The following is a 25,272-nucleotide window of genomic DNA, read 5'->3' as shown; positions in this document are numbered from 1 at the left end:
TAAAATAATTTTTTTTCTTAAATTTATACTTTGTTTAATTTATATCCAACATTTCAGATATATTAACATTATCGCGGACGAGTTTAGGCGACTAATGCTTACCGCTGAGGATGCATTTTTAAATGTTTTAAAGAGTAACATTATTTAACACACAAAATTTACAAAGCGATTAATCAAAAGGTTTCGGAAAACGAAAGAGAGGTTTTTACGTAGGAATTACGTGTTGCACTGCATGGCGCTCGAAAATAATCTTCCGACGCGCATGCGTCACAGTGTGGCGACAAAAAATATCTTGCCAGTGGCTAAAATTAATTGTTCCTACACCTGATATACTCATACAAAAGAAAAGAATCTTAAACGATTTACAGGTTAGTCAACTTGTATAGTCAATAACTTATCACAAAATAACAGCAAGGTGCTATATTCGATAATATTTTACGTCACATTGGATTTCTAAACAAATATCTCTAAATTATGGTTTCAGGAATATATTTTATAAATGACGCCAAATCAACGCATACGTGTAAAGGTAGTTTGAGAACCACTTCCTTTTTTATGTCAGTCCATAAAACTAATAGCTTTTATATGACTTTTATATGTATAGTTTTCGTCAAATTTTTCTAAGAATGCTTCCGAAGTAACGGCACATCAAACAACTAAACAGCTCAGCGAGCGCTCCATTTTTATTTATTTCCTAGAAGTTATTAGATTTAATAATGATTGGATCGTAATTTGTTTTACGTCGATTTCTAACACTAATTTAAAGCTAAAGCAGCAATTGTAAAATGAATACAAATAATCTTGGTTTTACCAACTTTAAGCCGGTCACGATAAAGTGCCAAATTTTTATAAGTCATTAAACGTAGTTTTATAATAATTAATTTTTTTCGCCAAAAAATCGAACCATCAAAGAACATCCGTGAGAAAATCCATGGGCTGTGAGCTTTTTTTTTGTTATTTGAGCTTTCCTTCTAAATACTAACGTTTTTACTGAAAAATTATATGAGGAAATCAACTTTATTCGCAACTCTCACAAAATAAAAAAGAGCACATCTATTTATTTGTTTAAGTATTGAACGTCCGTTGGGCTTTTACAAACAAAATGGCAGTCGAAAATTTACAAACAGAAATAATATATCAGTGAATACATATCGTTATGACAATTACTTATCATTTTATAAAAACAATACAGAATCATATCAGTTATATTCCAAATTAATCACTTTTTCTTTGATGTAGGCCGTAGAGGTTTTAAATATATCGGAAAGGTATATGTATGTATTGGCAGTTCGGCGAATCGCGCTAGTAGGGAGTGACATAAATAGTTAGTGCTATGGTTGTCACAGTGGAGAAGATGGTGGAGTCAAGTAGATTTAACAGGTACACGGCTGAGGGTAAATTAATCAGTAGTTATAGTAGTAAAAGTATAAGACTTTAATTAATAATATGAAATGTTCATAATGTGTTGGCAGATAAAAATAATTTAATGAAAGGTACTTGGAACTAAGCACGGGCAAAGTCAGGTTTTTTGGTTTTGAAATGAGAGTATGCTTAGTTCCTACCGGGATTTTCCTACCGATCCCTAACCATCACGTTGCTGGAAAAGTAATTGAAATTTGAAACAATAGCAAGAACATAGTGCGACATTTTGTTTTGAAAACAGAAGGATTGGGATTACCTTGGAAGCAAACTGTTTTATTTTTCTTGTACATAATCTCGTTAAAAAGTAAAAAGATGGAAGTTGACTATCTTTAAGGCGATGCCATACGTAGTAATGCAAAATCATGTGTTTTTGGTTTGAAAATTTGGTCGCCTAGAAATGTTTCAGATGCTTTGATTAAATACAGCGAGTAGAATACATCGTGGCCTCTTAATCAAGTCTTTTTATAAGCCCAGAAACAAAACTATGTAACGGCCTATGAAAACTGCTTTAAAGTTCAAAATCTCCTACCTAGGAACCCATTTTCGGTTATGATTTTATTGTGTAATGTGGCAAATTAAGTTATTTATAAAATGATGGAAAAAAAAAGAAATATTTATCCCTGAACATCCACAAAATAAAATAAAAGGCACTTTTTGGCCATGTTTTTTCTTGCATAAATCAAAACAGGCGGATGGTGTTAAGCGGGAATTTAAACCTTATCGCCATCTACGTAAGGGTTGTTATTGAGAGCGGCTCAATTTAAAATATTACACGACCTAGCGCATCGCCTTAAATGCAAACTATCATTTTAAGTACTCATTCGTTATGATGTGGCGATAATTACCTCAAGGCATCGCGGTGGAACTCTCTATATTGTGATTGTGTTGTGTGTTACTCCGACAATACATAATGGTAAATGATTGGTCACCCTGTTTTCCTTCGTACATACATTATTCAATCCTGCACATACTAACATCCAATTTTTTTAATTATTTAATAAATGTTTACATGTTACATTTTTTGACATTTTTTTAATTACCATACTAGGCTAATGCCCGTGGTAGTTATTCCAACAATTCCAGCAAACGCCAATTCATTTCGTCTCGTTTAAATTATTTACAGTCAACTTTCATGTTTATTCGAAGATGTGATTCGTTAGCATTTTTGTATGCAACAGCAGAAATGAAAATATTTATTCAATAAAACATTATGATGGAGTTATAAATTTTATACAACGGTTAATTCCTTTTATATATGCTATTAAATTAATTGATCAATCACACTCTCTTTGTAGGTATTTCTGAATTAGTTTATTTACAATATATATATATATATATATATATATATATATATATATATATATATATATATATATTTCATTTCTGGTTACCCATCAGGTTTAAGAAGTTTGTAATAAATAAATGTAAATTTAAGACTTAGATGCTAAAGTGCCTATCCAATTAGTGACATTATTTATTGCCATTTCGCTAATTAAACTTCTAGTTTAACTTAAAAAAAACTATAAACTTATGTTAATTTTCTAGAAAACCAATTAAAATGAGTCCTACGAATTTGTCCTAGTATTTTGATAACATTCGGATCAAACAAATTGAACAGCAAATAACGGCCAACCACACTAAAAGCATTCCTAATTTATTGATTAATATCAGTCCACATTATTTAGAAATGCTATATTTTTACAAATTAAACACACAAAGCGTCTCAGGCCATCAATAAACTATAAAATAAGACCCAATCAAATAAAGATTCCATTTTTGATTGTGCTGATTGACACGATCAAGAAACTAACGAGATTTTAGTAAAATTATGAGGATTCCAATGTTGATTCTGTTAAATTATGAGATAAGCTGTCGGTTATTAAACGAAATTGATTGGTGATTATTTATTTGCTGAATAACACGGACGACGGCGTTAGAATTTTAATAGATTTGACAACACATAAAGGCTAACAACAAATATATGTTTAGCATTCTCAGACAATATTTGAGATGACGGGAAAATTGTTTCGGGGGAATGCTTTTATGTTGTGTATGGACTTGTGGTGAAATAACACGTAGTGTTTCAGAAGTTATTTGACTTCGTTTGGAGTTTATTTTTTTAGTGTCTGTTGGCACGCGACGCGTCGCCAATATGGCTTACATAAAATATGCATTTATGTTGTAATATATTACAAATAATCAGTAATTTAAGAAATTGTTTTTTTACAGTCTTTAAATGGTACATTTCATAGTCAGGATGTGTTTCCCTGCATACGTATAACTGAAAGAGAAACCGTTATGATGTTATCCAAAAGCTTCATTCGAAACTCAACACGACGCATGAATAATTGCTGATTTATTGAAATCCTTTTAAAATCATGTTTGCAATCCATTTTATAATAAAATATTAGTTCATTCAGAACACGTAACACGGAACATGCAGATGTCCTTTTCCTGAGAAATATAATGACAAATTGTTATAATATTTCAATTTAAACACAAATATGTTATCCTAATAACATATTCGTGTTTAACCAACAGTTTTTTAGGAAACTTGTCGATTCATTCGTTAAAGGTCTACAGTCCATTTAAAAAAAAAGAAAATTTGACCAGATTTTTAATAAACTAGCAATATTTTATGTTAGTTTTCTCCGTGTAGCTAATACATAATTAAGCAGTCAAAAGGGTAAAATAAAGTGTAAGAAATCAATTGTGACTATAATAGTTTATTCGGGTCTTCCATGTTCAAGTATGTATACAACGTAGATTTCCGCCATTCCAACAACTCAATAGGTAAGTGAATTCACATGAACCCAGGACTTAAGCCTTGCCGGGGCAGTACTCTACCAACTGGGCTAATGGGACCCTAGTTCATTTGGTCATATTTTACTGAATCATACTTCGAATGAGAACTCCCAACATTATATCTAAGATCCTGGGTTCAAGTCACAGATGTGACAGTATCTTTTTCAAATTTTCGTTTTAAAATCGCCAATATAATCTTCAATTATTAAATATTACAATTTGAGGTTTTACTCATTAACTTGTTCCAAAATTAGACTTTCAAGATTGCTTAACTAATTGAAAATTATTTCTCCGTGTAAAAAATTACAAGGAAGTCTAATAATAATTGTATAATTTGCAAAAAAACGCAAAAACATAATTATTTAACAGAATCCTGCATTTTTACTTACGGTTATTCGACTAATTAATGGTTCTGAAGTTAAAAAAAACTGCTTCAAATATAAAAAAAAAAATAAACTCTGTTCAAAACTTTCTCAGCATAACTTGTTTATTTTTTTTATATTATCAGCTCGCAATTTCCATAAAAAAACTCGCTTCCCATGAAATTATATTTGAACAATCAACAAATCAGACGAGATGCAATGTTTGTGATTTCCATACATTTAAAACATCTATTAGAAAAATGTTTAAACCAGGGCAAATCTGGGTAGGAACTAGTGTAACTGTGATAGTTATAAGAATACTAATTTTGTTATGAGTATTTTACAATTGGTCAAAAGCTACACAAAATGATACTCCGCATTACACGAAACACACATTCCAGCACCTGTCCATTTGTCACGTAGACCTTCTGAGATAAGAAAACGAAGGAGATAAATAACAGCCTTATATAAAACTTCTTACTAAAAGTATAGAATTGCCGATCAGGTTGATGTTTCAAATAGGTGATTTTTATGCAGAATTTATGAACAATCGCTTCGCTTCTATTTGTGACATTCAAGATGCATAATCGAGACCATTGAAAGAATGACAATCATTTCTTTTCTATAAGCAAATCCCCGTAAAATCACAAAATTTACATAAATGAAGTCTTGTTTATTTTGCAATGTTCTTTATCATACCCTAATTTCTACTCAATTTCAATAATGCTCGATCTGAATGGGTTGTTTTGATATTTTGAGTTGTTATGAGTTGTTGCAAGTTGTTTTTTTATGCAGAATCTCAGATATTACCATAATTTAGTAACTGAATGCTGTACGTCTGTCGTTTGAATATTAATGAAATACTAGAATTTAAAATCATAAATCTTTTATATTATTGAGGATAATATCAAAAAATAGTTGTATTGTAGTTGTATTTCTGTTTTGCTGTTTAAATTCCTCGTGTCGGCATAATATTATTGTGTCTACGAGATTCTCAACTCAAAAATCATATCCTGCAAGTTGGATATGTCTATTTATGTAGGTGAATAATGTTATGGCACGACACAGATTATTAAAATCCTTTACAATTTTAGCATTTCAAAATGTTATTATTTTAATTTCATTAACTTTTTTTTAAAAACACTTTTTTTAAAAGCAATGTAAAAATAAATACATTTAAAAAACATTGCCACCGCCGTGAATTGAACCCCTTAAATTATTATAAGAACGGTGGCTTAAATTTATTTTATTTTTTGTAAATAAGATTTTGTAATTTTTTAATAAGAATTATGTAAGTAATAGATAATTTGAATTTCGATTTTGTTTTCGTGAAAACAAAATGCAAATTTTGAAAGTAGAAATAAACCCACTTCTCGATATTCGATCGAACTGAAACTCAGTAGATATCAGTTAATATACGATAATAAATGTCGGTCCTACCCCAATCGGGATTTGGCGTAGTTGTTAGCGCGGTTGACTCAAGTCCCTGGGTAGAGTGGTTCAATCCGCAGACGCACCAAAAAAACATGTATGTATATTATTTTATAAATCTATTAATAAAAATAGACCATGATTTGTTTAATTTTCGATTGAAAACCAACCGAAAGTGTGTGGTTACATACAATATATTTCTTACTTTGAGAAAAATTAGAAGAAAAGTCGGGAAATGAATTGGAGAATAGTTGTTTTTCTTCTAGAATAGACAAAATATTTGTTTAAATTTTTCTTTAATTACCTATTTATGATAAAACTAATTACCTTATCAAAATTCTGTATACGATCCCTATGATTGATTAGACAGAGCCACAGACATTTTTGTTTGTTAAAATATTGTTTTCCATGATTTATTATGAGCAATTAAAAATATATCTAAGCAAAGAAAAGATGGATGTATGTATCATTTCATTCCCCGAAATTGGACCAAATTAAAACATGCGAAAGCATTATTGTCTCTGTTCTAGCACAAAAAGATTATTTATTCTAATAATCCCGATAATAAGCCCCTTGAGTCCGTTGTCGCCGCCACGGCGACTTAGGAAACATTCTAACAGCTCCAATGGCGCCGCAGCCGCGACATAAACAATTGGTATACATTTTATTGCTTAAAATATAAAAGGGTCCTTTACAGGTATACTTTTGATTCTATTCAATTGGATACAGTACCTAATTTTGATTGGTTGTGCTTTTTGCTCTGTTTTTCCTATATAATAATTACGAATTCATTTTATGTGAATATTTTTCTGGGCAATAAACATTCTTACTCCATCAGAGACCAGGCTCAATGAAAAACTCCATATTTTAAGAAAAGGTTCCAAGCAGGAGTGTGTGGTCTACTCGAAAAGGGCAGTAAAGTGTGGCAGACGGGAAACCAGTGAGTACTGTGACACGTGTCCCAACAAGCAACGTATGCATTTGAGCGACTGCTTTCTAAAATACAACAAGTTAAAAAATTATAAAGATTAGAATATCAAATTTTTTCTAACAATTTAATATGATAATAAAACATAAATATATCACTTTATTTACTGTCTTGCCAAAATACGTTAATTTATAATTTTCTAAAAAATTTTCCCCATATTTTTACGACTAAATTACACTATATAGAGTAGCTGGAATACCATATAAAAATAATGTGGAGTACAAAGGGTTAACGTTTTCTGTCAGAACGTGATACGATAATTAAAACAAGAATATATTGGACTACCCACCTTTATTTGTTATAACTCGCTCATTCCAATCGATGTGAGAAAAAGTGAGAAATCACAAATTAATATAAATAAACAACACGACATATAATAATAGCCTTGTAACATCTCATCGAAACTTATTTACACAGCTCTTACTACAATTAATGTTGTCTCCTGGGGTTTTCCTATAAAAAAGGAATTAGGCATATTAATGGAAGAATTATTAATAACGTTTACGTAATATACGTTAATAATACACATTAATAACACGCTAAGTTGACTGATATCGATCTCATAAGCTAAGATTTTAAGATTATATTCTAATTTGATTTAAATTAGGCTGTTAATAAAATTTTTGTGGCTTCTTTACGATATTCTAGAATTCGGAGTATAAAATCACGTTAGCTGTCAATTTGCCATATAATACAACGTTTTTATTGCCTTGTATTAGCCGATAAACACGTTAGTAATAATTACGTCTCGAATTAAAAAAGGTTCCCCACAGCGAAAACTGTAAGTTATTTAGGGTGAATTCTGCTTCATTGAAATCAATTGTAAAATATTTTAAGTAATACGGAAAGTAATTTTCCTTGGGGGTCTGGGTTATCTGGGTTGGGGATGTTGGTTGGGTTGGGGATGGCTGGCTGTGTGGAGGGTCTTTTAAAGGAAAAGAAGGATATAAAGTTCTGGGAAGGAAAAAAGGTATGAGGGGTGGGTACGAATCTAGAATCAGAAAGTCCAGGAGTAACGGATGTATGAGTCTATCACTCCAACTACGGTGCAAGGTGGTGGGTCGAAAGAGTCCTGCTGGAGAGGGCAAATAGTCTCCCTCAACCAATCTCTCGGCCAGACTAACCAAACCCGGATACCCCTGCAATCTGCAATGTCAACAAACGACAGAAACCATTTGGTGTGAATTATGGCAGAGATGTTGGTTATCCAATAAATTGTTCTCGGGGCAGCGGTACTCATTCGGCTTCCTAAATTGCCTTATCCTATAAAGACGTCGAAATTAATTTCCTGTAAGCTTTTAACTCTTGACAGGCCAAGATGCCAAACAAAACGTCTGTAACCAAACGGGTCTTCCGGCGACCCCATGATTTTTCTGTCTTATGGGCTTTTAAACTATAGAAATTCCAATCATTAATGGTAACTAATGTATTTGCGCAGGAATACGTAAAATACTAAAATGATATTTGAAGTATTTAAGCTAATATAAGGAGGATAGTAATGTTGGTACTATCTACTCCCCCACTTTTCTGCGGGATAGTTAACAATGCGGAAACATTACAAATTATACGCAATAAATGCGTAAATTTCATCAATTCCATTGTACATTGTGATTTTTCACATTATGAGTGTTTTAATGTTTATTTGAATAAATTATGCTTCAATTATTTGTTGGAAACCATCTATAGTGTTGGTGAAAAAGCAATCTGCATTGTGTATTCCTTGCCGTTACAACAATGACAACCAGAGAAAATACCCTTTTTAGGTTAATGAGAGCTCGAGTCCTTTTGATTTACAATGAAATCACTAATCATTCCAACAGGAACCATATTATTATAATTTAAATATAAATGTAAGTTTTTAGATTTTCACGGCCAAAAGCATTTTTGTTGTTTGTTTTTGGGGTGTTATGCCGTGTTGCGCTAACTCCTTCTTTAGCCGACGTTTCGGACAGCGTTGCAGTGTCCATCATCAGGGCAGATCCGGTAGATCCGAAGATGTGTGATCATCTTCGAAACGTCGGCTAAAGAAGGAGTTAGCGCAACACGGCATAACACCCCAAAACAAACAACATAAATATAAATGTTTTTGATTTGAAGATTACTTTATTGAATATGTATAAACCAATCGGTTTCAATTAAGTCTAAACCTTCATCACGGTTGTATAAATACAAACGTACTATTTTTTATTCTTGAAACTATACTTCTGTTTTTAATTTAGTAATCTCCACAAAGTTACAACACTTCATTACAAAATAAATTATCCATTAAACTGTGAGCCGTGAGATAAAATAACATCATACGCCTTTTCCGCACGGCCCATCCAGTTTTAACCCTTAACGGCTCGCGTTAAATCTTATCTCGCATTAATATTACCGGTTCGTTAAGTCAGAGTTCCACTCAACAGATCATCGCGCCGGAATCAATCACCTTCTTAAATGCAATCGCCTTCAATAAAATCTGTGATATGTTGACGGTGACCCTTCGTGATGATGATGGTCGATCTGCGCGCGATACGGTAGCTAAATGCTCCGGTGTGGAGACTCATGTCGGCGAATTCTCGTGAATATCAAGTTTTATCGACACTTTACGTAAAGGTTGGCAGTATTATTAAAAGATAATAATATTTTTTTATTAATTTTTGTTTTTATCTGATGATGATGTTATTATAATGATGCCGTGGCTTGGTGTTATACAATTTGATAACGTGTTAACAAGAATGGCTGCGCGTATTTTTTCATACAAAACTTAAATATGGATTTCAGGCCAAAATACTTAAACAAACTGAATCATTATTTTTTCAATCTAAAGTTGTAGTAAATATCTACGTAGTACATTTTATTAATTTATGTTTCAAATTATAAAATATAAGCCATTAAACAAGTCGATTTTTGTGTGATTTTACAGGCAACTATGGCAATTATTGTGTGATAATGATAATTATTTTTCTCTACCATGTTTGCAAATATAATAAAATAAAAATTATCGAAAATATCATTGTTTAGTGTTTAGTGTTTATTGTTCATTGTTTATGGTTAATTGTTTATAATTTATTGTAAATTGTTAATCGTTAATTGTTAATTTTTAATCGTTAATTGTTAATTGTTAATTTTAATTGTTAATTGTTAATTGTTAATTGTTAATTGTTAATTGTTAATTGTTAATTGTTAATTGTTAATTGTTAATTGTTAATTGTTAATTGTTAATTGTTAATTGTTAATTGTTAATTGTTAATTGTTAATTGTTAATTGTTAATTGTTAATTGTTAATTGTTAATTGTTAATTGTTGATTGTAGGTAATTCTACATGACTACAAGTGAAAAAATGAATAACTTTTTTTAGAAATTATAAGGTTTTAAGGTAGTTTTCTGGTAGAAAAGTTGAATCAGGTATAAATGTGTGGAAAAAATTATATTCTTCTGTGGAAAAATTTAATAATAAAAAAAAAATTAAAAATTGTCATCCTTTTTTAAGTGTTTATCCACTTTAACCCCGGACACTCTGTATTATCTTAGTGGTTTCGGCAAGATTATTTTTTTTATAATTACTAAATCTCACAAAAAAGTTGCTTTTAAAGTGAAGATAAATTGAATAGTTTAATGACCTATATTTAATCATTTAAACCTTTTAATTGGTGAAGTATTTTGGCCTCAAATCAAGAATTCATGTTTGTATGTAAAAGGCCTTGCAGCCGTTCCTTCTTGTCAACATTCACATAAAGGAGTAACGAATCACAGAAGTCGAATTCTTGATCAAATTAATGTTGCTTCAATTAAATGTAAGGTGGGTCTATAAACGAATTCCTTTCTTTGTGGATTGAAACATTTTTTGTAAGTGATAGGGTTATAAATATATTTGTCGCCTGGGGAAATACATTGAAGAATAATGTTCTTATAGGCTTATTTGATTCTGTAATATTTCGCACCATCAAATATAAATATTTATGAGAATTAAATAATGTTTTTAATGGCTTTGAGAAAAAAGCGTTTGAAGTAACTTTTATGTAAATCATTTAGATTTTTTTAATGATTGTTCCTATCTGGGCACTTGATTTACTGTGGCAAATCATTAAAAATATACAACATTATTATCATATTCGATAACAGGCACGAAAATTTTCAAGATAGCGAACTTAAATATGAAAATCTCATGGAAAAGGATCTTAAAAATAATAAAATAAACCTTTTAAGTGAGTTCTCGAATAGCTGCTTTTGTAAAGTTAACACAAGAAGTAAAATAAGTGTTGCTAATTTATTCAGAATCTCTCCAAATTCAACGTAATCCGGTTAAATACAGGATTTCAGGCCCTTGACGAATGAATTGATACGTTTCCTGGTAAATTTTTAGTAAAATACGAACGTACGATGTCCGAACACGTTTTCATAAAAATTCTTATATTTTCGCATTTGGTCATTATATATCATAAAGACAAATGCAGGTACATGAACACGTATTCCAATATATAAGAAATTTACTTAAAAGTTTTCAGGAAATGGTTTGCAATCCCGTATTTAACCGGATTTGGAATAATTTGAAGACATTTTTAATAAATAAGCAATACTCATTTTCTCCGTGCAGTTAAAAGGCACGAAATGTTCTAGTAACAATGTTTTAACGAATTCTTCAATTGAATTTAGAACGAAACAGTTATCTGGCAATGTTTGAAAATCTAACACAACCATCATAGAAAGCGGAAAATGTTGATTGTGTCGTGATGGAGGGCTTAGACATCCCGGGAATCAAACTTACGACATCTAGGTGCAAACTAAAAACTAGACGCAATGCCAACTCATTCTTATTAATCAAAACAATATCATTAAACTGACTTTCTTTGTCATGTTATAGTATCATAATCAAATTTTCTCAACCGAACTGTTGCGAAATTATTATGTATCAACCGGTTTAATAATTAATAAAAATATTAATAAATTTATTAATACAAGCAGGCCCTAATTGCATTTACCTTCCTGAACACTTAGCCGCTGCAGAGAATTTGCATTCCTCGTTAACTTTGTTATTTTAATGACGAAATCATAATAATAGTTTATGTCTGCGTTGAGGCTTTAATAAGGACATTAGTAAGGGTCCACCACATTGAACCAAGTGCTAAATTAACGGTTAAATTTAAGTCAGTGCCAGATCTGACACCTTCACTGCACCCAGCTTGAAGAGTTAAGGAGGTTGTAATTTAACGTTAATTTAATGGGTGATTTGGCCACGTTATCATCTGAAATATTTGACTGTATCATGTTTTTTTTTACTGAAAGTTGGGTTACCTTGCTTTAAATGCCGATCTTCAAAGGGAAGTTATAATTTATTGATGTAATTATTTTGAAAATTAATAGCCATAAAAATGAAATGAAAAGTTCAACATTAATACATATTTTAAAAATTATAATATCTTTACTAACAGACTTGAAGTCGTTGCGTTCCAAGCAAAAACATGCATAGCTGACTACCAACATTTTCAGAATTTATTTAGCTGTAAAAAGACAAGCGTTATACTAAATTTTCAACGCTAGTTTTATGTTTTTGTTTCAGCTCTCAAAGAAACTATCAAACAATCGAAACAACTGTCACAATAAATATCAAAAACTTGCAGAACTCATAATAACATTATTAAATCTGATTTATTTTACATTTAAAATATATAACGTGAAATAAATACAATATCACTAATTTTTTAAAAATTATATAAGGAACGGATTTCGAGGAATTTTACCCAATTTTTTCAAAAAATCTCAACTGCTCCCAAAAGGGGGGTGAAATGGAGGGGCGGTCTTTCAAAAAAATAAATTATTTGAATACCGCATAACAGTCCCAACTGCTCCCAGTGTCTGTGTTGAGGAAGAGTTGCGGGAGGATGGGTGGGCTGGGCGATCCCCCTGGAGACAGTTGAGGGACTCAGCACTACTCAAACAAAGTAATACGTGCAATCGTTTGACGCTTAACATATTTCCCTCCCCCCGTATTTTATTTTATGTAAGTTAAGATTTTAAGATAAAATCTAACAATTGCACGCCATACAGACAGGTACATAAAAATTTCACCGTGTTTTCACTTTCATCAGGTTGTACGAATGTTCATGAGGTATAGCCTTCAGACTGGGTAAAATATGACAGTGGTTCATTATTAAGGGAAGCCTGCGAGGCTCCGCACGTGTTTTTAGTTCCGTAACGAGTTTAAAGTAACTCATAACTATCGTGAAGTGTTGGCTAAACGCAATATTATGCAACTGACATCTTACTCAAACTAATCTTAACACCTAGGACCTCATAAGAGACAGTGTAACCATAAAGTTTAATATATGAGTCGTCGACTTGCAAAACCTGCTCCGCAATTTTTTGAAAAACAATAATGTCACTAAAAACTGTTTGGAACACTTAGAATATAAAAAGATTGTACTCGTTCTTTTTCTGCTAAATGTCATACATTATTTTACAATTTTTTTTTTATTTAGCGAAAAATTTAAATATTTTATTTTTCTCGATTTTTTTTTTCAAATACTTTTTTTGGATGTATCAAAACCAGAAGAAATTTCCAAAGCGAGTTTTAGCAAGTCGACGTCTCATATATTGTTTAAACTTCTTAATTTATAAAAAAATACGTAATATTATTAATTCTTTATTAATTTTTTTTTCCAAAATTATCAATAACTTTTTTATTCAATTTTCTTTATTGCCAGAAAACTAAAGGTTTTTTTCTTGAAAAAATAAACATTTCCAAGCTACAAATAACGTAACAAAGTGCCTTTTTGTTCTTATTCAAGTTCTGTGAAATCACTGAAACAGATGGAGTACAAGCAGATCTTGAACAGAACTTGAATATTAACTTTTTAAAAAATTGTTGAATTGTTCAAGTTCTGTGAAATAACTGACCCACTGTGTTGTTTTTCGAATATTAAATTGTATTTTTTTATATGGCAAGTTATTTACTGCACGTTACACATAATTACTATAAAATAAATACCGCAGCAATAATCGCTCTCTATATACGATAAGAGATAGTAAATTAAAATGTTAATGGGTTTAGTGTTTATTGCCAATGATAATAATTAATCTAATGTAATTGTTTCTCGTCAACAGAATGTTCCGTGGCGCCATTCGGTACTGGTTCCTCGGCTCAGCTGGTTCCCTTTGTGTTTCTTCCGCTTAAGGGACAAATCATTCACCCATCGAAGGAAATTAGCTTTCCAGGTAAATATTTGTGAAAACACAGTTTTAAAGTCTATTTTTGTGCAGAAAATCCATTGAAAATAATTTAAAAAAAATATTTATGATTCTATTCCACTTATGTAATTTGTAACCGGGTGGCTTTCATTCCCAATCTATGAAACTCTTGTTTGTAGCAAGGTGAAATAGGTTCGTTCCCAAATAAATTGTTAAGTTAAATGATGTAATAAATGTTGTTATATGTATCTTTAAATAGTGTTCAAGACTTCGCAACGAATTTTTATAGGGTTATTTTATTTTTTCACTATCATTTAGAGCAGGGGTCTCCAAACTTTTCAGCCGGAGGGCCACATTGACTACTCCAGTGAGTTCGGAGGGCCAAAACCGTTTTAATTTCTAGACACCCATATTTTCTGTCTTAGGGAGGGGGAGGGGGGGTAGACAATAGAATTTTCAGGGATGAAAATATAGCTTTAGATAATGTAGCTTTGAAGATAATTTTTGATACTCGTTTCTCAGAGCTTGATATCATTGCGAATCAAATAAAGATTTTTCAAAAAAATCCTCTTGATATATTCGCGCGATACTTGTGGACGCAATGTATTGGTGCCAAGTACCTCGCCAACGAGCATATTTATTTATTCGCACGAAAAAATTCGCGGAGTTTTCGCCCCTTCTGAGCAAGGTCTTAGCCATTAGCTGTCACGGGTCCTTGATGACATTGGTCATAAGATGTCGCGGGCCGGATGGAAGACACTGGCGGGCCGGATACGGCCCGCGGGCCGTAGTTTGGAGACCCCTGATTTAGAGAATTATTTCCAGAAGGTTTACAAATGTTGATACATGCATTTTATCTTTTTAGAAAGTAGAGAAAATTCGATTTTTTGTAATCAAGTCGTAAAAAAAATATTTTTCTGAGTTTTTTTTATTTAAAACAGTTTTTAGCATAAAAAACACACTCTGCACATCTCACTAGGGCATTCCTGTATCATTGCATTGCTAACGCTGGCTAAACCTCATGAGATACATCAAAATAATGTACTACGGAATTTTATATCTTAAAAAGACCTCACAACCTCAAAACTTTACCCCTAGTGTTTCCTTATTTTATTTACTAAACCATTAATATCATATTTTTATATTATATAATACAATCTGAATTCCCCTCCAATCAGTTATAGACAGTAATTAATTTGTTCTTATTTTAAACATCGAGTGTGAAAAATTTCATGAAGAAGTATAAAAAAGATCGGGGTGGTTTTTCTAAAAGTCATATAGACAGTGACCACTTCTCTTGGTTTGAAGGTCAAGTGTTCTAATTATGAATATTTTTGTATAGGTGTCCGCACTCCAATATGCGCCGTGTCGGGGGCTCAGTTCCTGACTAGGAATGGATTTGTTGATCTCCGCAGCACGGTGGATGCAGACGTTCCCTTCTCTCTTTTCAGAGATGAAGGGAGAACTTTTTTGCAGGTATATTTAACACTATTATTTTTCTTTGCCAATTATGCGGTAATGACAAACAAGGGGCGCGGATGAAGACTTGCGAAGGCGTGAAACCACTTCAGCGGTTTGCATAATATGAGGTCCATTATGTAGTTTATTGTTCACACGTTCGTTGGTAATACAACCTGCGTGGCAGAGCGGTAAAATCATTGACTTTGCTATAAGAGATGAAGAGTTAAAAAACCCAGATACATTTTAGTAATACCTTTCTTTAAATACAAATAGTTATCGATTTCATTAAATTCGCTAAAAAATAACACTGAGAAAAATGAGAATTGCTAATTTAATAAGAATTTTCTTTAAATTATTGGTAATCCGGCTAAAAATGCGATTGATCGAAATCAACAGGTTTCCCGATAAACTTTTAGTATATTTCGAATACATATAAGAATATGTGATAATATTTCGAATTTATTCTCAAATCACTAAAAAAATTCTTCCGAAACCTGTTAATTCATTCAATAAAGGCTTGCAATACAGTTTTTAATCGGATTACGTTGATAGGCCCCCTGTTTTCATAATTTAATTTTTTTTTTTTTTTTCTAAAAATAATTTTGATCAAATAGTGTATTTGCACCTTGGGAGTTGAATACATATACTCTTACTATTGACCTAATGAAAGACGATCCCAACGTTGTTGAAATGGCTTTAGCTCTATTTATCAAATACAACTGAATAGACCTGCCTCCCTCTTCCCCCTCGCTATTTCAACTCAAAACATCAATGAAATTGGGTAAACTATTAGGCGGCATCATATTTAAAAAATTGCCTTTTCTGCTTACTTCACAACTGTATATAAAAATATAATCATTAAAAAAAAAACAATAATTTAAAATTGGTACTGATTGTAAATTGAATGACTCAGACAAGAGATAAATAACCTTCTTAGTGCCTACCTATGTAGTATAAAATATTAAGATAAAAAAAATTATTGTCACTTTCAAAATTAGAACTGATGTGTCAAGAATAAAGTATGAAAATAAAGTAGACAAGTGTTAAAGTACCTACCTATTCAAACATACTAATTTTGGTTGTGCGTCTGTGATTGTAATTCTGGTTGCATGTACTCGAATTTGTTTTGACTTTAAGAATAATTTTCAAAATTGGAACTGATGCGTCAAGAATTCAGACGAGCAACAAACTACCTACCTATAATTTAATATTTTTTAGACCAGGGCAATCTTACCCAACCATCATGAAAAATTCCAATACACCACTGCATTACATAGTAATTCAATTAAAAATAGTTCAGACTAGCAGGTAAAATTGTGGCAAAAACCTAAAAAAAGGTAGATACATTTGCATGGAAAACTTCAACAGTTCACCTTGAATATTAGAGATGGCAGCACTTCGGTTTGTAGCTTTCATGTGGAGCGATTGCGTACGGCAGACATTAGCATAATAATATAATGGATACCGACATTATATTATTTAAATACGTATTTATGCATTTTTAACGCCGCTTCTGTACAATAAAACTTACCTCTTGTGGTATTTACCGTATAAAAAATAATGACATGTAAATTGTAGTGATTCAAAAATATTCATACAATAATTTGTGGTTACTACACTTGTGATCACAGGTCTGCCGGTGCCGATGTTGTGAATGTTAATTAAAATAATGACTTAATTTTTGGTTCAAACATTATTTGGTTTACAAACGTTTAGTTATGCTATCGAATGAGAATGAGAATGATTTATCAAAATAAATCATGAAGTAGAACAACGATAAAATGTAACGATTACATTTGGTATGAAATATTTGCGTATTTAAATATACTGCCCCAATTGTCAAACCAAAGAATTTTCTTTTGCACATCAATGCTCTATTTAATCGTTGAAGAAGGAGATAATTTCAGGAAACAGGGTAACAGGAAACACAGAAAATAAAAATATTAAAAAAACAAAACTGTGGAAGAAATGTGCAGTAAAAACATTTGAAAAATATAGATTGCTACTCTTAAGCTGGACACACACGACCGAGCCGTTTGAATGAATCCATTTGGATAAATTAGGGGACGTACACGACTTAACCGAGCCACGCGGAGCTCGGTAATTTGGAATCATACAGGGGTACTTTAATGTATCACCCATAAGTGGCACTAGAATAGTCTATTAGGTAACCCATATATGGCGTCTGATAAGCTGTCGAGTATCGTAGAGACCGAATGAATAATAAATAAGGTGGAAACCTCAAGGTCGTGGTCTGTATTATTCCATACGCCTGATAATTAAGTATCAGAGCTCATTGTCAATGTATCACATTCAAAGTTTAAGTGAAGTTAAAACCCGAGTTTTATTTAATTAAGAGTTTGTGAGAAAGCCCTGGGACACGACAGGTACAAAAAATAGTTTTTTTTCGCATATATTCAACAATGGTTTGTATAAAATTAAGAGTGGTAAAAAATAATAACGGATCTTATATATTTTTCTATCGGCCAAAGCAAAATCACTTTCGCTTGAAGAGGCTGTTCGATGTATGAATTTATACTTGACTGATTTTGGCTCGGGGATAGAACACACATGGCAGAGTCGGCAAGCCATTGGCTCGGGGATTTGCAACATATGGCCGAGCTTAACCATGGATTTTTGGTTCGGTTCGGTAGATTACGGACTTGCCGAATCTGATTGTCTCCATAAACGATAAATTTCGGCTCGGTTCGGGGCCGTTTGGCACGCTGGCTCTGCCGTGTGTGTCCAGCTTTTTGAGGAATTTAACAAAACCCTTTTTAATTAAAAAATAGAGCATAATTTGGGGGCCACCATTGGGTACCAATTTGGAAGGAGTTCGCTACGTTTGGTGACTTAGTAGGGGTGCCAGGGTTCATGTGGTTACGTAGGCGACATAGGCCCTGAGAGGAATTATTTTCCTCAGGGACACCTGTTGATCCAAAAAAATAAACAAATTATCGCAAGTGGTAAGTAAGGCCAATAACATTATCCTTCAGAAGTGTGGATGATTGATTATATCCTTAGATTATTACCACATTCTCCTCATCTTACAGTTTGTAAATGTGTTGTAATTAAACTGTGTCTTATTTTTGATTGCGTTTGATGAAACGCTGCCATATTAACCACGGTACAAAATAAATTCCACGAGGCATATTTTTTTTTAACTTAATAGTTTCTGTTTAGAGGTACCAAGAATCTACATTCCCACTGAGGTGTTCTTTCGACAGAAGTTATGAATAATATTATGTTATAATTTAAATGACTATGTTCTATTTAATTTCACGGCCGAGTACGGTTAGATCTAGGATAATTCACCATGTCAAAATAACTCAAGTCAAATCAAATTATAGATTTTCTGATCACGTTTTCATGTCTGAGTGTAGCGCAAATTAACAATATCACAATGATAAAATAGTTTCGCTAACATTCCTGTGTGTAAGATTTTATTTTATGTTAGAAGAATTTTACTGTGTTATGTACATTTATAAATATGTAGATATGTAAAACTCGTACATTTTAAATTAGGAATGGACAAAATTTTCACTAAAAGTATGGTAAAATATCGATTTGTATTTTTTTTAACTGTATGGTAAGCTTAGATATAGGGGATCCATCGAAGCCAGAATTAAGTTAGCCTTTATGAAGCTGGGCGTACTTTCTAGAGCCCGAAGATATTTTAATAGTAAACAACTGCTGACCCTTGATAAATCACAAGTGCGCCCTAATGTTGAATTTGGAAGCCACCTCTGCTCTGGAGCCTCAAAATACCTGAAAAAACGATTTGCCGGCCTCTATCTTTCCTCCCTTCTACAACATGGGTCTTTTCAAGACCCCATGTTCACTCCTTCCTTTCCACAAAAAGACTCCCCACACATCATCCCCAAGGGGACAGGCTATGGGGGAAATTTTCGTCAAGGCCTCTTGTGTGAATTTAAGAAAAAAATGCATTAAATGCACTTAACTTGCCTTTAAAAGGTTGACTTCGTTAAGAAAATTGTTTTCCTGTTATTAATACTACTGGAGAATACATCGATAATGCAATTTCAAGTACACGTAAATTGAATCAACCAAATACACCTATTATGTTTGTTTATTTACAATTCCTTTTATTCGTTTAGTGGACCGGTGAGCCCGAGATGCGGCAGCGCATGGAAGGACGGCTGCTGGTGGTGCAATTGCTTTGCCGCGATGTAGCAGCTGCCAACGCAGTGGGTGCAGGGGGCGCCACCTCTCTGCTGGGGGTGTTCACCCCCTGCGCGGCCTTCAGGGTGGCGGGGTCGCCGGTCAGACACGTTACAAGTAAGTTCAAAACACAACTTTTTAAAAATTAACTTTTTCGCTTTTTCCCTTTTTCACTTTTTACTTTATCACTTTATAAATTTTCACTTTTTCATGTTACCACTTTTTTACTTTTTATTTTTAAACTTTTTAACTTTTTCACGTTTCACTTTATCACTTTATACTTTTTCACAAACGGCGATCTTCAAGTATGGAGAACAATATTATTTATTTTCATCGATAATCGGTTCGATACACACAGCCATTACCAACTCGCTCTTTGCAACCACTATTTGTAATATTAATTATTGCATCCAAATTTTACTCTTTACTAATTTATGTATGTACTATTTTTTTGATCCAGATGTAAGTGAGGTGGTTTTTTCACCCGATGCCCGATCGTCAGAGGAATCAACATCTCCTGGCCTCAGCGTCTCTGAATACGTGGCCATCGGCATCAGCTCCGTGCTCCTGGGACTCATATATGTGGCATCTGTCTTTCTCTACCTTCACATCAGGAAACGACGAGCCAAGAGCGTCTCTCAGTCCTCAGAAGACATCGCCAAAGTAACAAAGTCCAATCAACCCATTCGCAAAGAAAACCAACCAGATAAAGAAAGAAGAGTTTCCACCATATCAAATAACGAAAATATTGTAATCAAAAGCAATCCGTTACTTGGAATCAGCAGACATTTCCACGAAAGAGAGAACTTACAACAAGAAGACTTCTCGACGGATTCCGAAGAATGTCAAACAGATGGAGAAGAAAACGTTGATGGAGATATAAACGAAGAAGACGTTCACAAAAAACCATCGGTTAGTATATTTTATTGAACTCTTCATCACTCTTCTCTTAAATGATATGAGATATGCAAGGCCAACAGTATAATGTTAGTTAATAACTTTTGAGGAATTTAGCAGAGCTATGCTTCCATTTTCTTCTTAAGAATACAATTCGGAGAATCTTGCAGCTTACATCACACAGGTCAGATGTGCGACATTCGTATACTGCAAGACTATTCGAAATATTTGCCCAAGAAGTAGGAGAAAGCGCTAATAATAAGAGGCCATTACCGTGAACAATCGATTTTTTATAACCTTGTTTTTTTGCTTACAGCATCAAGTTACTTCGGTCACCGTTCACCCGATGGTACATAATGAAGGTCGACAAATCTACGAGAGCTATTACAAGATGGATTTTTTTCCGCAAAGGGAGGAATCAAACATGGAGAGGTTGCCAGAAGAAAATGTGTCCATTGTGGAAACATTCGATTTCAGAGACGACAAACCGGAGTCCGTACCCATTGGAAACACCAGAAAAAAGCTCTATTTCAATCCAGCATATTTTGAACCACATCTCCTCTTGGTAAGATTTTTTAAATAGTTGTGTTTTTTTTAAGTAGTTTATGATACGAAACAATATTGATTTTAAATATTTTTAACAGGCTCCTCCACCAGCAGCAATAGAATTTCTGATCAAAATCCGAGAAGTTATCTCAATTGCAAAACACAAGATGGCTTCAAAAAGATTCAGTCCCAGCTTAGGAGGAATTCCAGAAGAGGGAAGCTATCGCACGTCTGATGCTCAACTAGACTTCTATCACGTAGGCAGCCAAAGAAGCAGTGTTGTGAGTCTGAAACGAGAGAACATACGCAGACGACCATACTGCTCTGGATGTCCTGGTTGTAACAATAGCAACAAACACAACCTTTCAACGTTTGTTCCAGAACTTTCCAACGCAGGAGTATGCCACAACTGTTCTTCTATTAGTGGCATCAACAAGCAATCGAGCATAAGAAAATGGTTGGAGGGAGTGCCTATACTGAAGTCATCTATCAGCTACTCCTCAAATAGTGACTCGGATACAACACCTGAACCTCCTTCTACAGCTGCTACTGGTTTACTCAATTCTCTTTTATCCTTGCCAAAAGACAATTCTGAATCTACACGGAAATATTACGATTTCACTTCTCGTTCACTATACGCAGAAGACACCACAAATAATTTTGTTTTCAAAAAGAAGAAGTCAAGCTCTTCCGTCAGATCAGAGCCAGCAAAGAGAACATTTAATATTCCACTTCCAAGTATACCGCATAATTCTACAACTTTTTTTAACGAATCGGAAAAAACAGTTGCCAAAATAAAAGATATATCTTCCATTGGAATCAAAGTTCCGAGACAGCACAAAAGCAAGGAGTTGAGATTAAACTCTTCCAAACCACACCATAATCACGCAATGCCAGATATGATTAATGAAGCTCTAGCGATAGATAAAACTACACTGGATAGACGACCAAAACATAAACTGTCAAGACACCAATATGAAGCAGTAGAAGTCGTTAATATGCCTTCAAAGAAAAAAGTCGACAGCGACGACCACACATTCGAAAACCGCATCTCCCCAATCGAGTATGAAGCAGATAGTTTGGAACGCGGTTTTTTAAACAGAGGTTTGAGTACTCCCACCGAGTACGCAGATATATCCTCCTCACAAGCCAGTCCAAGCCTCAGTACTGCTTTACCAATGGATGAAGAAATGACGTTGGGCAATGCAATTTACAAATTAAATTCTGGAAGCCGGCCTTCTTCTCGACTATCAAGTAAAGACCAAAAGGAAAAACCTTTTAAACAAAGCGATTTCTACGAACCCGTTGAACAAATCAGTCAAACAAATACAAACTCATTCGAAAACCTTGTTTACAGTCTCCACGAAGTTCCCGATGAAAATAAAACAGATTATAGTTTGGTGAGTGAAGTTTATGTTAACAACGGCTACAACTTTGGAAGTACACCCACAACTCCAAGTGAATCAGATTGCTCGACTTTCGGTAAGAGAAAAGCAATTGTCAGCTATAATGAGCCAAATGCCAAACCAGGTCAGCTAACTATTGAAGTTAAAGACTCCCCTGAAAATTACATAAAAATTCATGAATCTGACGACTTTGAACCTGATACACTCGATAGAAAACCTAATAAATTTAAATTAAGTATTCCACCACATATTGAAAAGGGTTATATACTGAATCGTATAACAGAACAAAATCTAGTTGATATAAAAACAACGGGATTATTCAAAAGTTCTAGTCTCAGTCAAGGAAGTGCGCTGGGAGAGGCAGTAAATACCAAGAAGAGTTTCGGAAGCTTAAAACAGATTTACGAGGCAAAAAACTACGGAGGTTCCAGACCAGCCATAAATAATATTCAATTCTCCAACCCCAAAGAATCTGTTGATTCGCAAGATTATGAAATAATCGAAAATGGAAATACAGTGGTTTTAGACTCTGATGAGGGCCGTCTGCTTACTCTGGAGTCCAGGCATTGTAAAAGACAGAGACAATCAACCCCACCTAGCTCCAAAGTTCCAAACAAAGCTATACCTCCCGACGTGATTCCCTTTGAAGATACCTCGCCCATTTATGAGTACCCCAAACCTCCCCGAAAAGTTGATCTGGAACTAGCCCCTCCTTTACCTCCAAAAAACGAGAATGGCAGAAGACCCAGTTCGAGGAACAACTTCAATTGTGTGATAGCTATTGAAGGGCGAGACGAGCGAGAAGTCTCCCCTTCGGCGCTGTCTTCTGGACATGATAGTCCATCGGGTACTTCTGTCCATAGCGGTAACTCCTCGGACTATGAAAACATCATACCCCTCAATGAATCTCTTAAGAAAATCGGTAACACAACACCAAAAGCAAATCGCCTAAAACTCAAAGAAGATCTAAAAGAAACTGACATAAAAACTGCAACAACAAAAAGCGAGAACTTTATTAGTTCACCATCAAAATCAAATGCTAAATCAACATTCCGTGAATTACAAACGCCCAAAGCGGGCAAAAAACTAAAAATGAACACTTCTCCGCGGAAGATAATCATCAAAGACAGACCCGAGTCAATAAAGAAGGCGTGGAGGCGTGGTCTGGGCAGTCAACATAAAGAAGATTCGGGGTACCTCAGCACCGACTCCAATGATTCGAGAAGGCTGATAAAGAGACGGCAAAGAGATACTAAAATAAGCGGCAGCGAAACTGATGAATCTAACGAAGACGCAAGAAGTGAATCTGGAGCTGAAAGCATCGAGACCCACTCCGTGTTCTTCGGAAGCTTTCGGAAGATGTCCCTCATAGCAAACTCCATGGATAGCGGAATGGGTTCAAATGACCGATTAAGGAATTTGATATCTCCCTTCACAGGTTCGCAGAGCTCGCAAGTAAGTGATGGTGATGATACTACATTGAACATTTTGAAAAGTGATATTGAAACTGGGACAGAGAACACTGTTTTATATTAGTTATAACTTGCAATAATTACGTGCAATAAAAACGAGCAATAATAATTTCGTGCAATATAATATTGAGAAAAAAACTAAGGTATGATCATAGTAATAAATTAATTTTTAATTTTAAAAATAAATAAGTATGTAGATTTCCAATGTTATTTGTGCAATATTGGGCTAAAAGCAATATTTTAGACAAATAATTGTTATCCTATGTTCGATTTGTGCAATATTTTTTTGTTTACCTAGGTCTTACGATATTATTTTAATAGAGTGCTTGGCACACGGAATTTATTTAAGTTTACTATTTTTTTATGTAGATTAAGACTAATTTATTTGTCGTGCAATTTTATGAAATCCAAAGTTTTATTGTGTTTGAAGTCAATTCCAGCGTAAACCCAAAATAAAGTAAAATTAGTTTCAAATTGGCACTAACTGCCAATAATGTTTAAAAAAATTGTTAGGTACAACAAATTGTTTACAGGCTCTGAAGAAACCGAGTTCCGAATTTACACGCATTTAGTCAGAATTTTTTTTATGGGTAGGTACCTAAATCATGTATATTTTTTTTATGGGAAGGTACCTAAATCATGTATATTTTTTTATGGGTAGGTACCTAAATCATGTATATTTTGCATTTTGTAAGTTGTAAACGACTGACAGCACAATATTGCCGAAAGAGAGTAACAATTGTGATATGGCCGGCAGTGCAATAATAGAATAATTTGTTTATAAGTATAATAATAAAGTAAGTATATTTATCATTAGTAATACTTAGACATGAAATGGATTTACGGTTATTTGAAATCATAAAAAAATCTCCTTCAATTATTAAGTAAAAAAAATCCTATCTCCTCCAATTACTAAGCAATTTAACATTTTAATTATTTGTAAATTTTTTTAAGAACACGAATATTTTTCAAAGTTTTAAAGTCGAGTACGAAGTATAATGGATATTTTATCTATATATGAAGAAAAACGCAATATACGAGATGTGCAATACAGAATATTTTTATATTCTTATATAAAATGGCTACTTTATAAGGCCTAATGATTGTTTTATATAATTGATTTTGTATTTTTG

General features: G+C 33.3%; 1 protein-coding gene across 1 annotated transcript in view; it reads left to right on the top strand.

The window, feature by feature from the left end:
- Positions 1 to 24,477, top strand: part of LOC149418342 (uncharacterized) — a 148,949-nt gene extending 124,472 nt beyond the window's left edge. The window contains exons 4-10 of the mRNA XM_089639100.1: positions 14,092 to 14,202; positions 15,518 to 15,651; positions 19,755 to 19,935; positions 20,279 to 20,730; positions 21,032 to 21,280; positions 21,360 to 22,578; positions 22,630 to 24,477. Coding sequence (XP_089495226.1) covers positions 14,092 to 14,202; positions 15,518 to 15,651; positions 19,755 to 19,935; positions 20,279 to 20,730; positions 21,032 to 21,280; positions 21,360 to 22,578; positions 22,630 to 24,203 — 3,920 coding nt within the window. The 3' untranslated portion in view covers positions 24,204 to 24,477. The remainder of the gene's footprint in view (positions 1 to 14,091; positions 14,203 to 15,517; positions 15,652 to 19,754; positions 19,936 to 20,278; positions 20,731 to 21,031; positions 21,281 to 21,359; positions 22,579 to 22,629) is intronic.
- Positions 24,478 to 25,272: the final 795 nt, after the last annotated feature.

The sequence above is a fragment of the Hesperophylax consimilis genome, chromosome 13 (assembly GCF_061612785.1).
Source record: "Hesperophylax consimilis isolate HC1 chromosome 13, BYU_Hcon_1.0, whole genome shotgun sequence".
NCBI lineage: Eukaryota > Metazoa > Arthropoda > Insecta > Trichoptera > Limnephilidae > Hesperophylax > Hesperophylax consimilis.
This window is presented reverse-complemented; position numbering and strand designations above follow the sequence as displayed.